General features: G+C 34.2%; 3 protein-coding genes across 9 annotated transcripts; 1 reads left to right on the forward strand and 2 right to left on the reverse strand.

Annotated features, from left to right (window-relative positions):
- Positions 1 to 282: 282 nt before the first annotated feature.
- Positions 283 to 5,679, forward strand: LOC129874045 (DNA-damage-repair/toleration protein DRT111, chloroplastic). Its single transcript, XM_055949269.1, has 2 exons — positions 283 to 1,260; positions 5,195 to 5,679. Exons 1-2 carry the CDS (start codon positions 394 to 396, stop codon positions 5,486 to 5,488), a joined length of 1,161 nt encoding a protein of 386 aa, XP_055805244.1. The 5' UTR covers positions 283 to 393; the 3' UTR covers positions 5,489 to 5,679.
- A 4,370-nt stretch (positions 5,680 to 10,049) lies between these two features.
- On the reverse strand, positions 10,050 to 11,259 carry LOC129874709 (probable carboxylesterase 6). The gene has a single exon (XM_055950039.1). The coding sequence runs from the start codon at positions 11,156 to 11,158 to the stop codon at positions 10,145 to 10,147; it is 1,014 nt and encodes a 337-aa protein (XP_055806014.1). The 5' UTR covers positions 11,159 to 11,259; the 3' UTR covers positions 10,050 to 10,144.
- Positions 11,260 to 14,186: 2,927 nt separating this feature from the next.
- On the reverse strand, positions 14,187 to 24,697 carry LOC129874006 (protein ANTI-SILENCING 1-like). Of its 7 annotated transcripts, none has more exons than XM_055949215.1 (15): positions 23,907 to 24,697; positions 22,952 to 23,344; positions 22,694 to 22,862; positions 20,893 to 21,033; positions 20,693 to 20,818; positions 20,461 to 20,613; positions 20,299 to 20,375; positions 19,863 to 19,889; positions 19,571 to 19,663; positions 17,427 to 17,505; positions 17,239 to 17,332; positions 15,912 to 16,020; positions 15,699 to 15,815; positions 15,519 to 15,592; positions 14,187 to 14,514 (listed from the first exon to the last, which is right to left on the reverse strand). In XM_055949215.1, the coding sequence occupies exons 1-14, from the start codon at positions 23,973 to 23,975 to the stop codon at positions 15,527 to 15,529; spliced, it is 1,713 nt and encodes a 570-aa protein (XP_055805190.1). In that variant the 5' UTR covers positions 23,976 to 24,697; the 3' UTR covers positions 14,187 to 14,514; positions 15,519 to 15,526. The 7 variants fall into 7 exon arrangements, with proteins under 7 accessions (XP_055805190.1, XP_055805188.1, XP_055805194.1 ...); XM_055949213.1 differs by having other exon boundaries at positions 22,952 to 23,362; positions 23,907 to 24,696; XM_055949219.1 differs by having other exon boundaries at positions 22,952 to 23,375; positions 23,907 to 24,696.
- Between the last annotated feature and the right edge of the window lie 1,478 nt (positions 24,698 to 26,175).

The following is a 26,175-nucleotide window of genomic DNA, read 5'->3' on the forward strand; positions in this document are numbered from 1 at the left end:
ACGTATTTTGTGAAATTAGTCGAGATGTGCAAAAATTGTCGTGGACACCACAGTCATTAAAAAATAATAATATGTGGCCAACTTAGTAGTATGATGTGTTTTAATACAAAATAACTGGTTATTTAAATCGATTTTAAAAAATAATGAAAAGTTGACATAGAAAACTAAAAAAAAAAAAAAAAATGTGTTTTTGACTACTAACGGAAAAAAAATAAAAAAAACATGAAATATTTGGGACCAAAGTAGTAATATATTGCAATAAAGAGTGAAATGCCACTTTTTTCACAGAGGTCCTTTGGGTATATCAAAATCCCAACTTCCACCCAATTAAACCCCAATTTCCACCGAACTTTGTAATCGTCATTTTAGAATCTCCGATTAGTTCCAGTCACAATGCTCGGCGGCTTGTACGGTGATCTTCCACCGCCGTCGTCCTCCGGCGACGATGATAAGCCAACCAACGCCACCACAGCTAATGTGTGGTCCAGCAGTGCTAAGATGGCTCCTTCAGCCCTTCGCAAACCCTTCGCCCCACCCCAAACACTTCTTCGACCTCAGCCGAAGCCCAAACCGCAGCCTTCAGTAACTCCGAAACCCCATCCCTCGATCCCCCTAGACGAGAACACTAATCCAAACCCCACCTTCACAACAACGTCTTTTCAACCAGCCCTGGTGGCTGTTACCAGCAGCGTATTAGAAGAATACGACCCGGCTCGGCCGAACGACTACGAAGATTATCGGAGGGAGAAGAAGAGGAAGCAAATGGAGGCTGAGGTGAGGAGAGAGTTGGAAGAAAGAGAGAGGAAGGAGAGGGAGAGGGAGAGGGAGGAGAAGGAGAAGAGAGAAAAAGAGAGAGAATTGAATATTTCAGGCGAGGAGGCGTGGCGGCGGAGGGCGGCAATGAGTGGAGGAGGAGGAGGCAGTGCTCCCCCACGGTCTCCGTCGCCACCATCAGGGAATGAGTTTAGTATTGGGAGATCAGAGAGTGGGGGTTTGGGATTGGGAGCTGAAGGGAAGATGACAGCTGCACAAAGGATGATGGCTAAGATGGGATGGAAGGAGGGTCAGGGACTTGGGAAGCTGGAACAAGGAATTACAACTCCATTGATGGCTAAGAAGACTGATAAGAGAGGTGGGGTTATAGTGGCTAGTGAAGCAAAGCAGCAGCAGCAACAACAACAGCAGCAGCCACCTGAAAAGAAGGTTAAGAGTGTGAATTTCAATATGCCCCCAACAAGGGTCGTGCTGCTTAAGAATATGGTATGGATTGTTGAGACGTTCTATTAACTTATTTATTTGTTCTGTTTGATTTGAGATTTTACTGTATGAGCTTGTTTAGCTGCATAATTAAAGATGGTTTCTTGATAGAATAGTTTCTTTCATATAGTTAAGTTGCTTTCATTTTTTTGGACTTTGACTTAGTTTTGCACTTAGTGCAAGTAGTTTTCTGCGGCTCAGGTATGTTATGAATCAAAGTCGTTCCCACCGAGGAAAATGAAGCAGAAAAAATCTTTTTTTTTTCATGATTTCTAACCAACACACCTGTTAATGTTGCTTTATTTTTTGGCACGTAAAAATGAAGTTCTCAGCCATGCCATTGAGAATAGTGTTTTAAATCTGGGCTCCACCTAATAAAATTATTTACCTCATTTTAAAAAAATAAAGAATTTGGCATCCACCTTAATCAATCTTTCTAATATAGCAGAGGAGTTACCATTCTGCCTTTGTTATCAGAAACAAGTTTTTGATTGGTTATGTAGATGAACTCATCTAAGGTCCAATATTTGGTAGGGAGTGTTTCTGATTGTTTATTTATTAGGTGATGGGTGTTAGAATGTTAACAGTTCATTGTTGAATTTGTGTTTCTAGAGGCAGTCATGTGAAAAGGTGTTATGTTTAATTGGCTATAGAACAATGTTCATTCTTCTGACATTTGTTAGGTCTTGAGAGCCAGTATGCAACTCATATACTTTGACAAGTTATTTAATTGTAGTAGCTAAATGTACTTGGATTCACTCACAGATCCTTTTTCTTTATAAGGTCCACTGACTGATCTTTATGATAGTGTACTGAACCTGTTAAACTGATTTACCTATGTATATTGTACTATGTGGACTTTTTAGCCTTGTTTTATGCGATCTATAGGTTCTTTTTTTAAAAGCGAAAATGACCAATTAGTCTTATGTTTTCTTTTGCAGACTTTGTGCCTAACAAAATATTTTGGGGTCTAACAATAAGTACTACTGGTTGCTAAGGAAACTACTGAGTACTAATATAATTTTTGATTGTTATTTATCAATCTTTAACGATTGCCTGATAAGTGAAATACTAAAGTAGCTAATTAGAGCATTATCCACTTCTGCCCATCATTTTCTGTTGGCATTGGCTACTTAAAACATCTACTCAGAAATGCATTCATGCATCAGCTAATTGTAATATTCAAATGAACTAACACATCATTCTTGTGTAGTTGTGTTCAATAAGAGGAATTTTGTCTTTGTTTTGGCAATTCAAGTAGACACTGGGCCCAAATGCAGCATGATATCTCCTTGCATAATGCATTTTGGTTCAATTGAGTTATTCTGACTTTATCACATTACACCAAGGGGGATCCATTTTTCCTAGATATAGAACGTTTTTTCTCCTTTAAGGTTTCATGGTGTGCTGGTTTTTACCAATATCTTCATTAAAGAAGGCACAGCCCTTGACTTATCAAAACAAGAAGGTACAACTCTTGATTTAACTTCTATTCTTGTGATTCTAAGTATCTCTCCACTACACTCTAGGGTTCAAAATATGATCAATTGTTCTGCTCATTGGGGAAGTCTAGTGAATGGACCAAGGGGTTAGGTTGACTCAAACTTCTCTAGCTTGTACGGTTGTTTGGTTTGGGGACAGGATACACACGCATATGATACCTTCAGGTTATAGATGGTATTACAATGCGGAGGAAGGAGATATAGGCCTGATATTGGAAGGATCGTAATGCTGGGTGATGGTGACTTTGGTTGCAATGAGAGAATTAAGGTGAATTGTATCCGAAGAATTGTGGATGGTTTGGATATATGTATCCTTTGTTTAATTAATGGGGTATAAATTGTATTAATCTATTAAACAAAATTGTAAAGTAATATGACCAAATTTAGTTTAAAAAATTATGTGGAATGAGGGGAAGATGTACTAGGGTGGAGACATACTATGAGGTGGTCGGATGTTGGTGGCAATAAGGTGGAAGGTTGGAACTCAGAGCGCATTAGGTTAAGCTAACCTTTGGGGTTGAATGTCTCCCTTATAAGTGGGTTAATGGCCGCTGCATTGCTTTATGTGTATTATATTCTTGTTTCTATGGGGAACATGGTTAGTGAGGAGTCATATAGCCGACACAACTTGTTTGAGACTGAGGTGTAATTGTTGTTGATAATCTTGTTTCTGGGCTACATAATATGTATAATTTTTTCTTTCTTAAATTAATGATGTTCATATATATCATTTATTCTTAAATCTAAGTTTCTTATTTATTTATTTATTTATTTATTTATTTTTGTTTCAAATATTTTTGGGTCAAATGTTAACCTGTGCCTGTAACTTCCTCCTTCATCTACTTATTCTTCATAATTTTTTTTATCTGAAAGCAGTATAGTTTATTTATGAAAGTAAGATCCAGACATCCAGGTGGTGATTGGAATGTATAAAAGTGGGTAGTCCCTTATACAAAAGCAAATGAAGGGAATTGCCTCTCTACAAATGTATTTAATCCTGTGACGTAGGCACATAGCAATGAAATCTAGTATTCAGTAAGGATCATGCACATCTTGGAGTTTACACCATAGTGCCAGCAAACATAAGCATCTGTATTTCATCTCTTGTACAGAAGTTGCCTTGTTATCTCCGTTTAGTACTTCTGGTTGTGGTTGCATGATGATATTTGTGTCTGGGGCTGTCTAATCCATATGAGATTCAAAATCTTATTGAGAAATTTCCCTTTAGTGTACACATTTTTTAGGTTTATTGGCTCAATGGACCTCCACTCCTGTTATGATGGTGCATTTGTTTAAGTTCTCTTTGAAATTAACCAGAGGGAGTGTGCTTATATTGTGATTTATGGAGTGTTCTTTTTCCCAGAGACTGAAGACTAATGTCTCTTGTATGATACTCCACTTTTCATTCAAATTAAGTCTCGACCTTCATTTGTGGTCTGTGGTGATTAGTGTCCACTTTAACTTTTCAACCTTACTTTTATAAAAGCTAAATATCTCAATTACAGCTGTTTCATTTGATAAAGTCAGTGACAACTGTTCCATTTGTCATTAGAGAATCATAAGTAAAAAATATAGACCAATTTGTTACCTTTTTCTAAATGTAAAATGATTTTAACTCAACCAAATGGAGAAATGACAATTTTGTCTTCTTTTTTGGATCTCTTAGTTTTTACTGAAACATTTTGGATCAAAATCATAGTTTTACCATTTAATGAAAAGTGGGCCTTGCATGAGGTTACACTTTTCCAAGAGCTTCATATCTGCAATGCTGAGCTATTTCCTCTAGGCGGGTGAGCTCTGTTACCACCTACAAAAAAGGGGTAAGATATATATTAGCGAATGGATGAGAGGGGGTTGGGGGACTGAGCTCTAACCTGCATCTTCTTGATGCCATTTATACCATCTCTTTATCAAAAACAAAAATTACGAATAGACCCAAAAAGAAAATGAGATAGATGAAATTGATGCATGATCTACGACGACAACAACAACAACAACATACCTGGTGTAATCCAGGGTAAGATGTACGCAGACCTTACCCCTACCTTTGTGGGGTAGAGAGGTTGTTTCTGATAGACCTTCGGCTCAAAAAGAGAAGTTATTCGGCGAAGGAAACTGATGCACCATCTGTAGGGAATTAATACATATAACAAATCCCAACCAATCACTCAAGACTATTTTGTTGGTCCAACCAGTCATATGTGAATAGTTCTACTGCTGTCTTAGATTTTGTAAGGTTTTTAACTCTAGACTTTCCATAGTCATGTTAAGTCTTCTCTATCATATATACTTTTGTACTCTTTGCATCTTCTTGATGACGATGATGAAACAACTTCGTCAAAAATATTACATGAACAAATCTTTAACACTCTTGACTTCATGTTTTTTTAATGATCTGACCTATCTTTTGTTCCTTTCTTTTCCTTCTTTTGAAGGTTGGTCCTGGTGAGGTTGATGATGACCTAGAAGGTGAGGTGGCTGAAGAGTGCACTAAATTTGGTACCGTAACTCGTGTCTTGATATTTGAGATAACAGAAACGAATTTCCCTCATGAAGAAGCTGTTCGGATATTCGTTCAATTTGAGAGAGCAGAACAAGCAACTAAAGCCCTTATAGAACTTGAAGGTCGATTTTTTGGCGGTAGGATTGTTCATGCCTGTTTCTATGACGAGGAGAGGTTTGGCAATAATGAATTAGCTCCCATGCCTGGAGAAATTCCTGGCTTTTGACCAAGCAGTTATGGTCCAAAATGTAAGTTCAATTTTTTTTTCACCGGGACTCTAATTTTGCAAGCGTATTTAGTGGCTTTAAGTAAAAGGCCTTACATGATAGGTCCCCTTGTATCTATTGTCTCAAGTTTACAGAAAGCTATGTATCGAAACTTTTGACATTACTCTGAGGAATTTGATTTGGATCTTTAGTTTTCGTTGTAATGTAGGATATTAGGGAATTATTGTTTTACAATTGGTTCATTACTGTCAAATAACTTTCACATATATTCTCACTTTGCCATTTAAATCATAACGTTTCTCCAATGCACCATCAGAACTTTATATATTATTAGGTTTGCCTAGACTCTGTTATTTATTCTTTTTGAAACTTTTGTATTTGACCATGTTGAACTATATTGTTACATTCAGCAGCAGCTAATACTAGTACTAGTAGTATCACTAGATAGTAAATCACAACAGTGTATCTGACCTTCAACTTTTGAAATATAAAGTAGATTTAATTAGGTAAACTTTATGATTACTCTTATGTATGTGTAACGTTTCCGTATAAACTCTTTTAAAAAAAAATTGTTGAACAATTTTATTTAGTTAACTGAGAATTAAAACCCTGAATTGTGGTGAGTGATCAAATGATTTTTTTTTGGAGTTGCTATAATGGTTGTTAAGTGACTTCTTGACCTTTGCCTAATATTAGTAAGCGAACAAACAAAAAATATTATTTTACATTAAGGGTATGTGAAAGCATTATTTTACATTTAGGCTATGTTTGGTACGAAACTAGAAAATGTTTTTGAATTTTTTCATGTTTTATTGGTCAAATATTTTGGAAAACATTTTATAGGAAGACTTAGGATGTGTTTGGTATGAAGGAAAATGCTTTCCTAGAAAATGTTTTTTTGGAAAACAAGTTGGGTTTTAACTTATTTTCTCATATTTGGTTGGTGAGTGACAAATATTTTTCGAAAAATATTTTTTATTGTTTGGTTAGAGAATGAAAATATCTTTTATTTTTGGCTAGAGAGTAGAAAATATTTTTAGGAAAAAAGTTTCTGACATGAAAATTAACTTTAGTAATTGACTCGGGATCTGATCCAGACCTTTGATTTGGGACCCAACTCGACTTTCAACCCAAGATTTGACTTTCAAGTTTAGATTCTATCCCGACTTTCGAATCGAAATCCGATAATATCCGACTTCAGACCTAACTTTCAAATAATTTAATTTTTCTAAAAAGTAATTTTTTAATTTTTTTGGGAGTGGGGAGTTGGGGGACTGGCACGGGGGTCGGGGTTAGAGGTCGGTGAAAAAATAAAATTTTCAAAACTTTGAAATATTTTTCAAAGGAAATTTTTAATTTTTTTGTGTGGGAGGGGGGGGGGGCAAGGGATGGTGGGGTGGGTGGGTTGGTAGGGGGTCGGATAAAAAAATAAAATATTCAAAATTTGAAATATTTTTAAAAATAAATTTCTTAACTTTTTTTTTGTGTGTGTGGAGAGGAGGGGACTGGTGGGGTGGGGGTTTGGTAGGGGTCGGGGTAGGGCGTGGGTAAAAAAGTAAAATTTTTAAAATTTGAAATATTTTTTTAAAATAAATTTTTAATTTTTTTTTTTTTGGGGGGGGATGAGGGTGGGGGCTGGTAGGGGGAGCGGTGGGGAGGGGGTAAAAAAAATGAAATTTCTAAATTTTGAAATATTTTTCAAAAAAGTAAAGTTTTTTAAAAAATTTGGAGGTAGGGTGGTGATAGGGGTTGGGTAAGAAGAAAACATTTGAGGTTGAAGGAGAGTTTTGAAAAATGTTTTTCTTAGTTTTTGAAAGGAAATCATTTTCTTCAAATTTGAGGAAAATAAGTTGATTTGAAAAATATTTTCCAAAACATTTAAAACAACCAAACATGAGAAAATTGAAAAAAAAAATTCAAAAAATGTTTTCCTTCGTACCAAACACACTCTAAATGAAAGTAGGGAAAATAAACTTTACTAGTGACGTTCCATATTAATTGTGTCTTTCTCATCTTCATCCCACGCTCAGCCCCGTAGCTCTCACCCCCACCGTTGCACACTCCTACCTCGTCACCTTATTTCTCATAGTACTCCCTCCGTCCCATTTTAATTGTTATGTTGCGTTTTTCGAAAGTCAATTTGATTAATTTTTAAAATTAAATTAAATTATTTAACTCAATATTATAAATTTAAAAATTATATATTCAAAAACTATACAAAAAGTACTATAAGTAACAATTTTTTTCATATCAATATAATAAAAAAATATATCTTAAAATGTTAGTCAAAGTTCATATAGTTTGACTCTCAAAAAAGAAATCATGACAACTAAAATGAAATAGAGAAAATATTTGTCTAAATTATATATAAATATTGTGAGATAATAATTTTTGTTTACTTACTGTATATAAAAAATAAGTAGGAAATCCACTGGTATTTTCTATGAAAAACATTTTCCCTTACACCAAAAACACTCAAGCTTGTTGAGTTCTTTGTGGTTGTTAGAATTTGTTCTCATGTTACCTTTTGACTATGTTGTAAATGTATGCTACTTTAATATTTCTCCCCAAATATTTAACCAAAAAGGAAAAATGTTTCCACTAATAAACAATCCTTCAATCAAAGTGTCATTTTCTAAACAGCCCACTTGACAATGTATATTTTCTTCTTTAGAAAGTTCCATTCATTATGAAAAAGAATTATTCATGATAAGGGCTGACTGATCAAGTAATGCTTGTTCTTACATATGAAATTAAGAAGTGCTTGAGTATGTTTTATCTCTAAATAAATAATCGTCTTATTATGTAATTAACCAATTTTATTTATTTATTTTTTTGGTGGCAGGAAAAATTTGAGGGTCATCTCTTGAAGTGATAAACTTGTGTCCATATACATTCATCAATAGTTGGTGGCTTGTCATGAGGACCAATCTTTTTTAGTAAAAAGATGATCAATGTGTTACTAAAAAGGGGAACACACTACATATATCCCATAATATTACTCAAACCAATTAAAATTTTCTATAATATTGAAGTTGTTATATAGTCTTATCAATGATGAAATGTTATATATTTTTAAGTCAAACGTTGCAAGTTTTTTTATTTGATTCCATTTTTAATGCTTTTGCAACTTGGCTTCATTCATTGTTTATTTGACTTGTTTGAACAGACTTTTAAATTTCACTATTAAGAAGCACATAAAACGCAATGTTGAACTTGTAGTGAAATTACCTAAGTCCTTGAGGAAACTTCTTTGACATTGTTGTACACTTGAATACAAATGTAAAATCTTTACTTGGTAATTACTTTGAAAATGTTAACACTTTTCCATCTTGATGTTAACACGTAAAATGACATGAATTTTGGAAAATATTTTTGTGTAAACCTTAAAAAATAACATTTCCGGTGAAGCAATGTCAATTTTTCAACAATCAATTAAAATATCGACAAACTTTGGCGACAACAAACAAGTGAGGTTGGAGGGGTAGGATTTTCAGGAAAAAAAGAATAAAAAGAAAATATTCAAAATTCCTTTATTTGAATTGAAAGTTTAATAATGTTGGAAATAAATCAAGAGTAGGAATCCTAAGTTGTTTAGGATTAGTTATTTGATATTTATTTAATTCATGCCTAATTAGGATTTACTTGTTGTCCTAGTTCATATAAGAATAGATTTTCTAGTCCTAGTTTAATTTGGTTTGTTAGTATTATAAATAGGGGTGTCTTGTTATATATTTTCAATATAGTGAAATACAAAAGTTTTGAGTTATTAAGTAAAATCTCTTATCTCTTCTCTCTAACTTAATAAATTTTATAAATAAGGGTGTCTTGTTGCATGTTTTCAATATAGTGAAATTCAAGAGTTTTGAATTATTAGGTAAAGTTTGAGTTATCTCTTCTCACTATCTTAATAAATTTCTTCTATATAACCTTTGTTGGGTCACTTACACATATATTATTCCGCTGTGTAATTTTATTTCCTTCAAATAATATAAAGGAATTTTGTTGGGGTTCATATACACTCTCCGTTTGAAAGAAGCAGATAAACACGGACAATGAGACTCTTCATTATCAGCTAAGATGAATTTAAATGATACGTTAAAATAAAATTTAAGTAACAATCATAATTATTAAACTAACAATACAATACGCTAACAATCATCCAAAATCTTCAACATGCAATCTCATAAATTTCCAAACTTATTTGGATGGTTGTTACCCTTCGTATTGTATTGTATTATTAGTTTAAATACAATGTTTGTTTTGATGGTTATTTAAATTTTATTGTATTATATCGTTTAAATTCATCGTTTGGTAACAAAAAAAAACCTATTTTGTGTAAAGGTCAATTTAATGTGATCGCGTTGTTATCTACCTGAATATTTTTTCTCATTTTGTCTTTACTTATTATTTAATTGTTTTATTTTATCTTTTATCCTACATTTTTATTGTAGCTCTAATCCACACCCTAATTTTCTTATATGTCTATCATTAAAATTGTTAATGTATGACATAATGTAATGACGGAAAATAATACAATCTGTTCAAATATTATATTTATTAAAACAATACAATATGATACAATACAATATCATACATTATAAATCGATAGTTTAACAACATCCAAACAGAATGTAAGTATATTTCTCCTTTAATTAATGGTTGCTGATGAACTCTGCAATGGCTTCAAAAAGCTTTTCAGTTGCAGAAGCAGTAACAGGGTCCATATCAACAGCAATTTTGTTCAGGTAAAAACTGTGACCCACGCCATTGTTGATAAACAGTTCAACATCCTTTTTCCCATTTTTCAATGCTTCATAAAACTCCATTTCGGGGTCTTTTATCAGATCCTTCTCCGCCACACAGTACAAATACGGCGGCAATTTAAGCTCATTAACCGCCGCCGCCGCTTCACCCATCGGACAAGTTATTGGGTGATCCTTATTGCTTCCAATCGGTAAAGCTAGTGCTAGAAATTTATCCACCATATCTAAGGTTAGAAAAGGGGTTTGTTCCTGTTCTAGCTCCGATTTGCTTCGCTGGGACCGTGTAAAGCCTGGATGGATCGGAATTGCGCCGGCGAGTCTCATCGGAGATAAGTTTTCTTCGCCAGCTCTGGCAGCGACTTGGTGGACGATGTTGCCGCCGGAGCTGTCTCCGATGAGGAATACGCGGTTGAAATCTGCGTAATCGTTAAGCCAGGGCTCGTCACCTTGTTCCCTGGAAAGGTCCCGAAGCCAAAGGAGGGCGGCGAAGCCGGCATCACAAGCAGCAGGGAGACGGTGCTCAGGAGCAAGGGGGAGGAAGACGGAGACAATAACGGCGTTTGCCACACGCGCTAGGCGAGTGTAGACAGCATAGTACATGAACCAATCAGCTTGGCTGATGCAAAAACCTCCGCCGTGGAAGTGAAGAATGACCGGAAGTTTATCGACGGAACTCTCTTTACGTTCAGGTAAGTAGATACGGCAACGAACACCAGAGTTTTCATCTTCGGCGGCGACTACATCTTTGACGGCAACGCCGTCAATGAAGTGGTGATGCTGTGGAACTGGATCGGCCATGAACTTGACTTCAGGTGGACCGGTCCATGTCCGGTCTACTGAACCGTCTTCAAAGACTGTAAGCCAACCGGAAACTTCATCAATGATTCGCTTTTGATGAACCATTTTGGGAATTCAACAAAAAGGTACGTTTGTAAGTATTTTATTTCTTTGGTATTCTACTTACTTACTTGCATGAAGAGGGTATTTATAATAGTGAGAAAAAGGGGTAGTAGTTGTACAAAATTTTGGAGTTTAGATAATGCGAAAAGCAATGGCATTTTCTAGACAAGTTCATAATGGGTCATTCCACTTTAAGAAAGGTATATTGGTGGGTAGGGGTGTATATGGATCGGGTTGGTTTGGATTTTTTACAAACCAAATCAAACCATTTGTGTCAAGTTATTAAATCTATAAACCAAACCAAACCAAACCAATAAAAGTCGGGTTTTTTTATATCAATTTTTCTTGGGTTTTTCGGATTTTTTCGGGTTTCTCAGATTTTTCGGATTTTTTCGAGTTTCTCGGATTTTTCATAGTATCTAATAAAAAGCACAACGCAGTGCTTCTTAAAAAGAGTTATAGTACAAAATATCAACATATAAGATGGAGGCAGAACACTGTTTGAAGTTTTAACTTTATAATATAACTTTATAAGATGTTTTTTTTTTGTATATTATTTAGATGGACTTCTCAAGTCCAAATCTAAATGTAAGAAATAAAAAAAAATTATGAAAAATTTTTAAAAAATATTTATAAATTACATTTTAATAAATATTTTCATGTATAACATAATTTAAAAGTAGTATATCTATAATCGGGTCGGTTTGGGTTCGGTTTGACTTTTTTTAGTTAAAACCAAACCAACCCTATAATGGTCGGGTTTTTTTTCCAAACACCAAACCAAGTCAAACCAAACCACTAGTCGGTTTTTTTTTCCGGTTTGATTCGGTTTGTCGGTTTTGTGCGGTTTATCAGTTTGCCCTGTACAGCCCTATTGGTGGGAATGGCCAGTAGGCTAAACTTGAAGAAAGGAACAGGTAGCATCTCCCACTTATAAACTACAGAAAATAGATTTAATTATGAAATTATTTATTTAAATTAGATTCAATTCAAATTATTTATCCTTAATAATTCATGATCCAAACTATTTACCTTCTTACCTTATTTTTTCTTTTTTTATTTTGCGCATGACGTCATCACTACTATGAATTACTTCTATGTGATATTTCATCGATATATTGATACCACATCAGTATCATATAAGAATGTGCTTAACTCTCTCTAATACTCTATCTGTATATTAATACCCTATCGGTATCATATAGAATTGAAATCTTTTTTTAAGAAATAAAAAAAAAATTATTAAAGTCACAATCTTATTTATTAATCTCTAAATTAGTAAAAAATATATTTTTTGTGATATTCTGTCGGGTTATTGATATCATATCAGTAACATAAAGGACTAAGTTTAATCTTATGTGATACTTCTTTGATATATTGATACCATATAGATATTATATAAGGTGAGCGCTGATATCCGCATGAATTTTAAAATAATTTTATGTCATTTTAAAATTGAAAGCGGGTATGAAAATAATGAGAACATTTAAGGATAAATATATTTTCTTTTTAGGGTATAAGTGTTCTTTTTTCTTCTCTATTTTACTCTCTAAATATAGATTTCTATATTTGAAAACAACCAATTCAATCGAATTCTCTATTTTACAAATCTTCTTTTATCTTCTTACTATTATATTAATTCAGTTTCATAAAGAATGACCTAATTTGACTTGGTATGGAGTTTAAAAAAATAAAAAAGTATTTTCAAGCTTGTAGTCCTAAATTAAAATTATATCAAATGTACTAAAATGTTCTTTAAAGCTTTTTGTCTTTGGGATAGGTTGGGTGGCAAGCCTCACTTCTATGCCCTCTTCATCCATCGCAACACTAAATTTACACTCCAAATATTCTATTTTGGTCCTACTCAATTTGAATTCTTTGGACTCCAGGGTTTGTCTCCAAACCTACAACTTATCATTAACTCTGTCCTGAGTGTTATCAATCAAAAATATGTCATCCGCAAATAACATACACCAGTATAAATTATAGCAACTTTTATATAGTTTTAAAATATATAAACTTTGTTTCAAAAAAAATTAAAAATTCTATGAGTCCACGTCAAACTTAATTAATTTGTTTTTCATACTCTGAATCAAACTCGAATAAATTGGAACCAAAAAATATGTGATTAACGTTGGATTTGAAAAAGGGCCAAAAAAAAACAATAAACTGGTTGAGCGGTTGTTATGATGCTGGAAACTGGGCGGAAAGTCTTTTAGCTTTTTTTAAAAAAATTATTTATTTAACACGTGGGGGGAGATAAATGTAATTCACCAAGGGATCGTCTACTAGCTAGTTAAAATTGTGCAATTGCACGTCAAACTCACTGTCAAGTTTAAGGGGGGTTATTGATGTATTCAACTTATTAGTAGTGTGGAAATTAATTATACATAATTTAGTTATTTATATATTAATTATTTTATTTTTTACTAAATTTTTTCATGTTTTTCGATGGAATTGTAAAATAATAACCAAACAATTTAAATCAAACATGATATTAGCTATATCTTTTTTTTTGGAAGAAAAAAGCTTAAATATGTCATCGAACTTTGAGAAAAGACTTATCTATATCATCCGTTGCAAAGTTGACTCATTTATGCTATTCTCATTTGAGAAAAAGTTGTTCATGCTATTCTTTGTAAACTAAAAATATTTTCCGTTCTGCAAAACTATTTTGTACACGTGATCAATTATCATTCAGCCACATCATTAACTAAATTATTTTTTAAAATGAAAAAAGTTCAAATATGCCCTCAAACTTTAAAAAAAGCTCATATATGTCATCCGTTAAAAATTTAATTCATTTATGTCATTTCAATTAACAAATAATGACATGAATAAGTCTTTTTCTCAAATGAAAATGGCATAAATGAGCCAAATTTTTAACGGATAGCATAAATAATTTTTTTCTTAAAGTTCGATAGCAAATTTTAGCATTTTTCCTTTTTCTAATGCATGAACAACTTTCTTCCTAACAAGCAACAAAACGACCCATGAGAAAATGATCAAAATTATCCCTCAGGTTTAAGGGTTGGTTTAACTTTGTCCCTGTAATATCACAATGAACATAATTATCCCTTTTAAGTTTGCAAAACAGGGACACTTCTGGTGCACCAAAAGAAAGTTCGTAAAATTTTAAGTAATGGATTTAATGACGACCTTATAGCTATCAGCCTACAGTTCTGGAAGTCACACCAATACAGTGAACTACACAAGAAGCATTGGTTGTGCTGCACAAAAAGTTGCATTCTATCATCAGACAAAAACAAAATCTCTGTACTCAAGGTGTAACCCCACATCCAGAAAGGGTCCACACCTCTGTATGCCTCTTGGACACAAGAAAGCCAACAAAAGGAGTCCTGTGCAAAAGAAATATCGGAAAAAAGCTTAAAATGCCTTCAACCTATTGAAAATGGCATAAAAATATCTCTTATACATCTATTGGACCTAAAATGCCTTTGACATTCACCTTTAGATCCAAAAATGACTTTTACTTTAACGAAAAAGGACATTTTTGACCCAATAGATGGATAAGTGACATTTTTGTACCATTTTCAATAGTTGAAAGAAATTTTAGGCTCTTTTAACAGAATTTTAATTAAATAATTTGAATAATTTTTTTGAAAACGTAGCGGTCATCTATTGGTTACAATTTAATTATTTAAAATTAATTATAAATCAAAATTTTAATTAAATAATTTAAATAATGTTTTTAAAAAACGTAGCGGTCATCTATTGGTTACAATTTAATTATTTAAAATTAATTATAAATCAAAATTTATTTAACAAAATTTTAATTACAAAAAAGGGGCTTAAAATGCCCTCGAACTATTGAATTACGAAAATGTCCCTCATTCATCTATTGGGCCTAAAAAGCCCTTTTCTGTTGAAAAAAGGTCGTTTTTGGACCTAAAAGTGGATATCAAGGGCATTTTAGGCCCAATAGATGGATGACGGGCATTTTTATACCCTTTTCAATAGTTCGAGGGTATTTTAGGTCTTTTTCCGAAGGAATAATATCAATCTAGGTGAAACTTGACAATATAATACAAGGACAAGAAAAAGGATAATCAGGGCATAATACATAAAATTGTTGTTTCACTTGCCATCAATTGGCATCTATGCCCTCCAACTTTAGGTGTACACAAATAGACATTTAAACTTGTATAAAATGGAACAAGTAGACACATGTGTCCTATGTGTATTATGTCAGATAGGACATGTATATATACTTGTTCAACTTTATACAAGTTTAAATACCTACTTGTGCACAATTAAAGTTGGAGGGTATAAATGTCAATTGAGACCTAGTTGAAGGGCACGTTTATGAATTATGCTGACCGAAAAAGTGGATTAAACTTACGTAAGATCCTATACAGAGTTCTTAATAGGGTTTTTCAACTTGCTTCTAAGCTGTTCAATTTCTGCTGCTTGTTCCTTGCAACAAGAAAATCATATAGACTTAGAAAGGACAGGCGAAAAACAGCAACAATCTGGAGAGGATAAAAAACAAAATGACGGGGAATAAACACTTCATAATCACCTGATGTAAAGCTTTCCACCACATGCTTGACTTTTCCTGTAGAACACGCCATTCAACCGCCATCTCATGTTCGATTGTGTTGCTCTGGGAGTAGTGAGATGTTGATACTGCTTTTCTCTTTACAAGAGAGAAATTGGACTATGAAAATTGGATCATCAAATGGCAAATTAATTAAGGGAGAGGAGAAGGTTATTTGTGCAGTGAAATGCGTACCATTTCTTCTCCTAGCTTTTGAAATTTGATTTTTCCAATGGACAGATGGCCAGGAAAGTCTCTACTTTTCACTGGTTCCTGTATAGTTCCCCTCCGAGCAACCACTGGCCTTAACAAAACATAAACAACAATGTCATTATCTCCCTCACCATAATTGTTTTTTATATTTCATTCAGCTTTTTCCAATAAAATATTAGTAATCACAAAAGTTCATCCAAGATAATGTCAAATAGAGATCACTGTTAAGAAGCACAAGCCACTATCATGACTGAGATTTTCATCATTTCTCTATCCAGTAGGAAGCTCAAGCCACTATCATGACTTAGATTTACATCATTTTTCTTACCAGTAAGAAGCGAGGTCATTATAGTTATGTTGTATTGCCTTTTGATTATCACATTATTTTGCTATTGTTATTGTTCTTGTGTTGCAGAATTTGCATCAGTTTTCGTTTTAGTCTCTATGCTATATATATTGTTTTTCTCTCTTACTTGGAACTGATAATTTTGAGGTGAAGGTCTTTCGAAAATAATCTTTCTACCTCCACGAGGTAGTGGTAAGGTCTGCGTACACCCTATCTTCTCGGGACCCTACTTTATGGGATCTCACTGGGTATGTTGTAAACAATAACTTTGTACTATTGTCATTTTTATTTTTTTGAATTATCAGGAACTATCATTTTACAACTCCAAGTAGATTACCACCAGGCTATAGGTGTAATGCATCTTTCATCTTTCGCTATATATGTATATATGTATATACACACACTAATTTTATAATTTTCTACAACTTAATGTAATTTTACTTTTTTGTGATCTATACAAAATTAATATTCATGGGGCTTACTCCTCACATCTCAAGGCTCAAGTCTCGCCCCATGTTATACAAAATGGCTTGCCTCACGCGTTGCCTTTTAAAACATTTTCAACTAAGAGCCCGTTTGGCTTAGCTTATCTAAAATAAAGCTGCTTCAGTTTCAAAAAAAAATAACAATTTCAAAAATCAACTTATAAGCTGCTTTAAATAAGCTAAGTCAAACGGGCCCAATTATTTTTGGGGGCTTATTTTAAGCATAAAATGGCTTTAAGCTGGCCACTCAAACACTAAAAAAGCTGAAAACAGCTTATAAGTTGTTTTCATCAACTTATAAGTCAATCCAAACGAGTAGCAACTCATGTCATCAAGGACTTTGAAGATCATTGCACAAAGCATAGTTTGTCAAAAAGGAATGCTAACTAGCAAGGTGCATGCAAGAACAATACATAAAAACATCTTATCATCAAGACAAACAAAGGGTGAGACAAAACTTGCGAAGTCAATCAAGTACCTTCCATCACCTAACACAAGGCACCTCCTTTTCAACTCAAAAATGGCGTTCTCTGCGGCATCACTTGATTTGAAGATAACAAATGCTTTTCCTGCTAGTGTTCATTTGAGAAAAAAACATGAAGTTCACTGAGAAAAATGTCAATAAATCTACTTCAAGATTTTAGAAGAAGATACACGACGGCCTACCATTTAGGGGATTAGAGAAGGTGTTATGTTGCACCATTTTTGCACAAACCGTTTGCCTTAAGGCATGCCAGACAATATCCTAGAATATAGTGAAAGAGAAACTTAGAAAGATAAATGAGATAGATACATAGACAAGCTCTTCTAGTATAAAACTAGGAGCAGAAACAACAAAGAATAATTCAAGAAAAACACAATATAATATGAGAGGAAAAATTTGTCCAGAGATATCTATCTTCTACCAAATAAAAGGACATAAGAATATATATGCTATGATGAGGGTGAGGAGGGGCGTGGAAATTTCGGTTGTCCAGTTCAGATTCATATCGGGATGCTCAACTACAGAAGTCATTTATTTAGTAAGGAGACTTTGAGGAGCAGTACTGAGAGGGGAAGGACATGCACATGGTGTTCATTGACCTAGAAAAGGCTTATGACAAAGTTTCAAGAAAGGTTCTGTAGAGATGCTTGGAGGGTAGAGGCGCACCTATTGAGTATATTAGGGTGATCAAAGACATGTACAATGGAGCCAAGACGTGGGTAAGGATAGTGGGACGAGACTCGGAGCAATTCCCATTTTTGATGGGGTTGCACCAGGGATCAGTCCTAAGCCCGTTTATATTTGCCTTGGTGATGGATGCATTGACGCAACAAATTCAAGGTGAGGTATTATGGTATATGTTATTTGCAGGTGACATAATTTTGATTGACAAGACTCGCGATGGAGCTAATGCTAAGCTGGAGATTTGGAGACAAATCCTGGAGTCAAAAGGTTTCAGATTGAGCATGATCAAGACAAATTACTTGGAGTGCAAATTTAATGACGTAATATATGAGGCAGATATGAAAGTGAGCCCGATACTCAGGTTATCAAAAAGAGGGAAAATTTCACATATCTTGGGTCTATTATCCAAGGAAATGGAGAGATTGACGAGAATGTCATTCCCCGCATTGGGGCAAGGTTAATGAAATGGAGGCTTGCATCTGGAGTTTGTGTGATAAGAAGGTGCCACCAATTCTTAAAGACAAGTTTCACAGAGTGGTAATTAGACCAACTATGTTGTATGGGGCGGAGTGTTGGTCAATTCTCGTGTTCAGCAATTGAAAGTTGCAAAAAATGGGGATGTTACAATGGTTGTGTGTGCATACTCACAGAGATAGGATTAAAAATAAGGATATCTAGAAAGGTGGGAGTGGCTTTGGTGGAGGACAAGGTGCGGAAAGCAAGACTGAAATCGTTCGGGCATGTGAAAAGGAAATGTTTGAATGCCCCATTGCAGAGGTATGAGAGGTTGGTTGTGTATGGTTTCAAGAGGGGTAGAGGTAGACCGAAGAAATATCGGGAAGAGGTGATTAGACAGGAAATTCATTCAGGAAATTGAATGAAGGGCCAGGATCACTTCGCGTTTAATGATGCTCCAAGTCTGAGATGAAGCCAGTTGGGTAAAAGTAATAGAAATGGCAGAGGAGAGAGGCATCCAAAATTCTAGAAAAATAACAAACTTTTCTCCTCTCCTTTCCTCTCTCTTTCTCTTCTCTCCCTCTCTAATTCTTCTTCTCATTATAATCTTTTCTTCTACTTCTTTCTGCAGATCTGAGCTCATTATATTTTAGCTTAGTTCTAATCTCAATTTCAGATATATATGACAGAATTATCCCAAACACACTTGCAATTTATTGTTTGTTTTCCTTGTTTAATTCTGCTATTTAAGTTCATAACATACCCTCACCACTAATAGACTCACTATAGATAGTGGTTTGAAGATGAGAATTAACATGGTTAAGTGAAACAAATTTACAGAACAAATCTGAAACTAGATGCAATAACGTTGGTTAACCTAAGTTTAAGTAAGGTTATTCAAAAGTTTGCTCGTGAAATTTTCAGGTAAAACTTTTATTTTCATCAAACAACGAAGAAGAAATGAGAAAGAAAAAGGGAAACAAGTTTTTACCACATACATTTGGACTTACAAGCGCTTTAGAAACAATAATCCCCGAAATAGAAATGGAAGCATACACATGTCTACAAAATGAATTAATGCAGGAGTGACACCTAATGACACAATTATATTTCATTTTTCATTACTCAAATGCACAAACTAAAGCACATATTAAACTGAAATAGACTACAAATTCATTTTATGTACCGTCACTTCTGTTGATGCATATGAAGGATCAAGATTCTCAAGTAACACAAGTGTGCCTCGCTCTTGAGCTACTTGGAGTCTTTCATTCCATGGCTGGGCGGAACAAAATAACATATGTAAATCACAAAATATAAAGTAAATAACTGCTTTGAGGCTAAAGCACATCATGTACATCTTCGACTTTTGCCTAAACAGTTGAAGCTTACATCACTTTCCCAACCAACTTAACTTTTTTATCATACCGAAAGAAAACACTTTGGAATAAATATAACAATGGAGATAGGAAACTAACCTGTTCCTTAAACCATGTGCTAGCACCCTGCAAGTAAAAAGATATCATATCAGAACCAAATTCAAAACAGGTGAAGAGGTCCCTTACTGTATCCAATCATTGATATCAGGTATCGACCTGAGGATTAGTTATACAACAGATGGGGCCAGCAAACGGATACAAAAAAGAACAAATAATCAAGTTACAAGTTCAGTAAACACAAAAAAACCACTGTCCATTCTCATCAAAGAAACATGCAGTACATCAAAAATCGGGAACTAAAAAAGAAACACTAGGCCAGGTATGAGCAATCAAAGATTTCAAATCATAGAGAGGAACCTCAGTATTCAATTTTCTTAGCACTGTTAACAAAATGAAAGGAGGAAAAATGCTTTCTATGTGAATCAAATCCTTCACAGGACCCTAATACTCAAAAAAAAAAAGGAAAAAGGAATACCTCTTTCACCCTTGTCGTTACTTCAATGACCTGACTCGTGGATTTGGTGACCTTATGTTGGCCAAATGGTGTAGTATCTGCAAGGATCATTTCCTTGATCAGACAACATCCATAATGATTTGTTCACTGACTCTAAGAGAAAGTTACAGGTAAGAAAGAAACCTAATAAGTCTTGAAGCTTTCTCTTCTTCAAAGCATTAGTAAACGAGATACAATATGAATGTTTTACTTCAGTTCTGGCAACAGTTTTATCCGTCTCAGAAATATTGCCCTGTCTGCCTTGTCCACCTAAACGAATTGTGACTTTATTCAGTTCTGGGAATGACCAGATTAACAGTTAAGCTCAAATATGAATTTAAAAGAATTAGAACCCATTATCTTTCCAAGTAATCACCTTTTTCTACCACTTCCGTCACCTGACACTGTGAAATGGTAGTGCACTGGTCTGTTCTTGCCATAGCAACATCTTTTGTGGAGGATTTAGTTTGTTTGACCAGAGTCACAGGTGGCAGCATCGACTCTGCAAAAGACGAATTGAAAATAAACACATGCATTACAACTAAGAATTTACCTCACGTGTCTACAAGAAGTTACGAATGTTTCTTCCTGGCTGGCCATCTTTCAGCGTTGTTTTAATTGTTGCTCCTCCAAATGAATGTGGCTTTTCAAGACTTCCTTTTCCTCCATAATGAAGAGGCTGCTTCTGATCTGTCACCTTATTAAAGAAGTGCTCCACTGCAGCAGGAGCGAGGTAAGGCCTCAAATCATTGATTTTCAGTATTTAAATGACTCAAGAGTAAGATTGTAAAAACTGAAGAAGCAGATTTTACTGCAAACTTATCAAGAGCTCAGAGGCTAGCTTTTCAATATAAGCCTTCATGCATACAAGTAGGCTAAGCAATAGACATTTTGGTTCATCCCAAAGAAATTTACATCATATGCCTCACTTATCTGGCGATGTGTGATACAATAAAAAAGAGCACATGTCCACTTCGGTCAACACCAGCATCTTCCCTATGCTGACAACTCAGAAGTCACAGCAAACACTCACATTGAGTCATTGGATGATGTTTCTTCTTTGTTAGTAAGCAAGATTCTGAGGAGAATTTTACAGAACTTGTTTTTGGATTAAAAGCTAAGCAAAATGCCAACCATGAAACGCGAAATTATCATAGACATGACTACATCTCTTTAGATATGTCCACCACTACAGTTCTTTGGTTAGTACTTATCCAACGAATTCATTTAAAGGAAGTTGTCAGCCATAATAAAGACTTCTAAGAAACTTATACCGATATATCCATCACTAAAGCTCCTTAAATTCAAGAACTGGAGCCATGACTTAAATAGCAGTGAATGCAAGGTAAAAACTGAAAGAAACAAGACCTTGCTCTAAATTCCAAGAACATTGAAGAAATACCGCCTCAGAAGTCATACAGCTTAGAAGAGTCCTAGGAAACCCAACTCTCTAGCTGTGCATCAGATAAAAGGCACCACTAATGGGTGAACAGGCGACAAAAAAGACAGGCTGAAACCAAATGGCTATGAATGGGATTCATATGAATGAAATGTGAATAGCCATGAAGAGTCCAATATCCATCTATTATTATTCTTCCATCTCCCACCTCTATAGAAGAAGCAACCTGAATGCTGCTATTTTCTTCACATACCACAATTTGACTAAAACCACTCTAGTGAAATAGTATATTAAGATGCTCTGTTATCTACTGCACAAATTATCTATTTCTGTCTATTATTCTTTTGCCTATCAAAATAAAGAAGACACCAAGTGATGGAAAAAAAATCCTGAAACAAGGAACGTGCATGGAGGAGAGCACAGAAAAACCAATAAGCGCCTGAGTCAGTTAAATTAGAGCCCTACCCCTTTAAACAGCAATGCAGTGGGAAATTCTTTATGGTACTTTTGCAACTTTATCCTTGGTACTCATTTCATTTATTCATTTAGACAATGTCCTCGAATGTATTACATAATCTTATGCTAAAACTGAGGTTCCCAGAGAATTAAATAAATTGTCTTTGACCAAGTTACACAGAAGTTTGAGAAAACAAAATTCTGAAAGATAGTATCATATGTTAAAGCAGTTCTAACAAAATAAACCAAATGTATGACATAGAAATCTAAGAAGCAGAAACCATTCAAGTATTTCCCAGAGAATTAAATAAATTGCCTTTGACTAAGTTACACAGAAGTTTGAGAAAACAAAATTCTGAAAGATAGTATCATATGTTAAAGCAGTTCTAACAAAATAAACCAAATGTATGACATAGAAATCTAAGAAGCAGAAACCATTCAAGTATTTAACAAGCTGTTTCATCCAACCATAAATGCATAACACTGTAGGACTGAATGAAAATCAAGCAACAGAGTCACGACCTTCAATTTGCACTATTGAATTTGGAAATTCCTCAGATATCTCGCGAGTTCTGACATCAAAGGTGCGATAAAAGAAAAACTCAGCTGTTTCCAAATCTTCGTCTTTTGGCTGAGGGTTCCTCCTATCAGTTGATATGCAGACAACATTGCATTTACCAGTGATGGCTTCCTGTAATAAATCTCAAAGAGGTCATGCCATTACATCTGAAAATAGATAGACTAGTCTTATATTTTAAAAAGAATGAGTGAAAGAATTACCACCGGATTACAATTTGAAAGCCCTACGCCTTCTCCTGAAGCCAAGAATAACTCATTGCCAAGCACCTTGATATTATCCAACCAATGAGTTATCTCGGTTGGACGGAAAAACCATACCACCTTGACTATCCTTTTCCGTGTTTTCGTTTCCCACACCTTAACGATCTTTCCAATGTCTGGCTCCTCTTCACCACGACGACACATGTAAACACAATCATATAAGTTGAATTCAACCCCATCATAAGTGAATGACTTGTAAAATTGGATGTCCTTGTGAAGGGCACCCTTTCCCTTCTTGGCACCCCAACTGAATTTAGGACTATCTTCTTCCTCTGCTTCTTGAAGGGGGAACATTTGATACTTATCACAAAGTGATGTTAATATTTCAAAGATCTGAAATGGGACATATGCCTGTCATTGACAACTAACAACCATCTAAAAGAAAGTAGATGTGCACATTACAACAATTACTAAAAACATAATAATTATGCAAAAGCCTCAAACTTCATAGAGAATTTGAAGAAAGTAGAAACCCACACACTGAGGCCTCCCTTTAGAAGAAGAAAAACAAAGAAAGCAAACAAATGTAGACTCCAAAAGAACAAGTCATTCAAAGAAAAAATGTTCTTTGTTCCCTCTTAAGTATCATTTTCAGTTTGAAGAAGGGATTCAATAATTGAACATAGAACAGAACTCAAAGAGTATCTTAGCACAATATATAGAACTTTGTTTTTCTTAGAAACTAAGATGGATCATCGCGATGAATGGAGTATCTCATTCCAGAAAACATACCATAAGAGGATTACTAGATCTACATGGAAAGAGAAATGCAAGATGTTTCAAAGAGAAACTAGAACCTGTACAGAAAATTAAATACTCGTGCTTCTGGCTTTTTGGTGCAACCTACAAGATGTTAAAGATGATTAGAATAGCATGATTAATTTCATAGACTCACCGCAGGACTAGAATCTTGTACCGATGGAACCATTTCCTTCTGTTTCTCTAGCAGAAACGTTCCGATCATTGTAATTCTCTAGTACCAACTTAGTACCAGATTTCTTTGATTAATATACACAATTCTTTACCAGTCTCAAAAAAGGATTACTAGATTTACATGATTGTAGAATGATTACTAGTATCGGCTGTTTTCCAAAATAAATATTTAACCAAAAAAAGACATACATGAATTATGCTATATATGCAAGGTCTACACTGTAATTTAAATAGGATTACAGTGTTAAAATCAAAATTGTCAAAGGCGCGTTTAAAGCACGCTTAAGCCCTAAAGCGAGCCTCGAAACATGTTGGACGCTTCGCCTCATTTATTGTGAGCTTCAGTGTCGTCATCAAGGCTTTAAGACAAACTTTTCCTTGCGAATGAGCATCTCCCGAAAAGACAATACTAAACAATTGATATCTTATGAAAAAATCAATTCCTTGTCTATATATTTGATATTCATGCTGATAAGTATTAGTCTTGGACTAAACATATATATTTGTATTTTTTCTTCATTTGCCTTTTTCTCCATTTAAGCCCAGCCCGCACAAAGGAGGATACCCACCAAAATGAAAGACAAGTTCAATGCCACATGAGAGTAAATCTTATGCATTCTAAAGTCCAACATATCCACGAGATGAGCAAAATACAAATCATACAAATTTCTAAACACTTACCAAAAGTTCACCCAAATACACAAAGGATCAATAAAATCACAGTATAAATAATACTTGAAACTATAAAAAAAAAAACAAGACATATACAAAATGCAACCAGAAAGAAAAAAGGCAAAAGAAATGTACTCGCAATCCAACAAAAGTTAAAAGAGATAGACAAATCCAATCAAATAACCAAAACACACAACCCAAAAAGCCCCTGTAGACCCATTCGCCTATTTTCGAAACATAAAACCCATAGAGTAACTTTTTTTTCCGTCATTGGAACTTGTTGAACGATACTGTCATACACAATATAAACATTCATACACCGCAATGATCAAAAACCCTATGAAACAACATATTGCATACATACATGAAGAAAAACAAGTTACCGAGAGAGAGAAGGGAAAGAGAAACAGAACGAGTACTGTAAACTGTATAGTGTGTTTACTGAAGTATGCAGACAAATAAAAGCTGTATGAGAGAAAAAAAATCAAAAAAATCCTAAAACACTGTAGAACATTTTCTAGCATATAATAGACTTTGTGGTCGACGCCGTCCCTGAACCCGCTCATACCGAGAGCTCAGTGCACCAAACACTTTCTCGAAAAACATATAACAAACGTGAACATTCGTACACCTCAACAGAAGGGGGGAAAACACAACTGTAAGCCAAAAATGGAAGTGTTGATTCACACCTGAGGTGTATTTATATGTATGAATGGAGAGAAAAAGAGAGAGAGAAATACAAATACAACAAAGAAAAGCAGAGACGGTTACTGGGGTAGCGTATCGTGTTCTCTCTGTTGTACTTTTTGCAGAAAATGGGACAGTGGCAATGCGGTGAGCTTGCAAGTTTTCAACTATAAATAATACTAATAGCAGTAGACTTGTTTCTTTCCCAATATTAATCACCATGCCCTTGGAATTCGCATTTATTTCAAAGACAGAGATATTAGTCGATTATTCCATCTCCGTCCAATATTAGATGAGCATTTTAAATTTTACATAATAATTAAAAAATTATTAATTAATTTTACTATATTTTGCTCTTTGTTTATATTAATTAGTCTCTTGAAAAAAAAATTGAATCTTCAAAATTTATTTAAACTTTCAAAGCATATTAATTATAAGGGTAAAATAAAAAAAATTAAACTAATTATATCTTAATTTAATAAGTGATCAAATAAAAAATAAATATTTTTAGTAAGATGTCCATCTAATATAAAAAGAATAGAGTAAAAGGAGTAATTACTGGAGGAGTGGTGATTAGCATTAGGCATCACTCTCCTACTAATACAATTATTAGATCATGCACACAACACTGTGTGCTCCCTTAATTACTCTACTCTCTCCGATCAATTTTACCCTCTCCGTTTTTGAATTATTTGTTGTGTTTCTCGTTTATATATTTTAAAGAATTATGATAATTAATTTTTTAAGACTTTTTTTTAATATTTAAATATATAATAAAATATTTTAAAACAATTATACAATGTCAGTTGTGGGCATCGATTTGGGGTGGAGTTGGCTAGTGTCAATTGTGACATATGATAATAATAGTTAAT

The sequence above is a fragment of the Solanum dulcamara genome, chromosome 11, assembly GCF_947179165.1.
Source record: "Solanum dulcamara chromosome 11, daSolDulc1.2, whole genome shotgun sequence".
Lineage (NCBI taxonomy): Eukaryota > Viridiplantae > Streptophyta > Magnoliopsida > Solanales > Solanaceae > Solanum > Solanum dulcamara.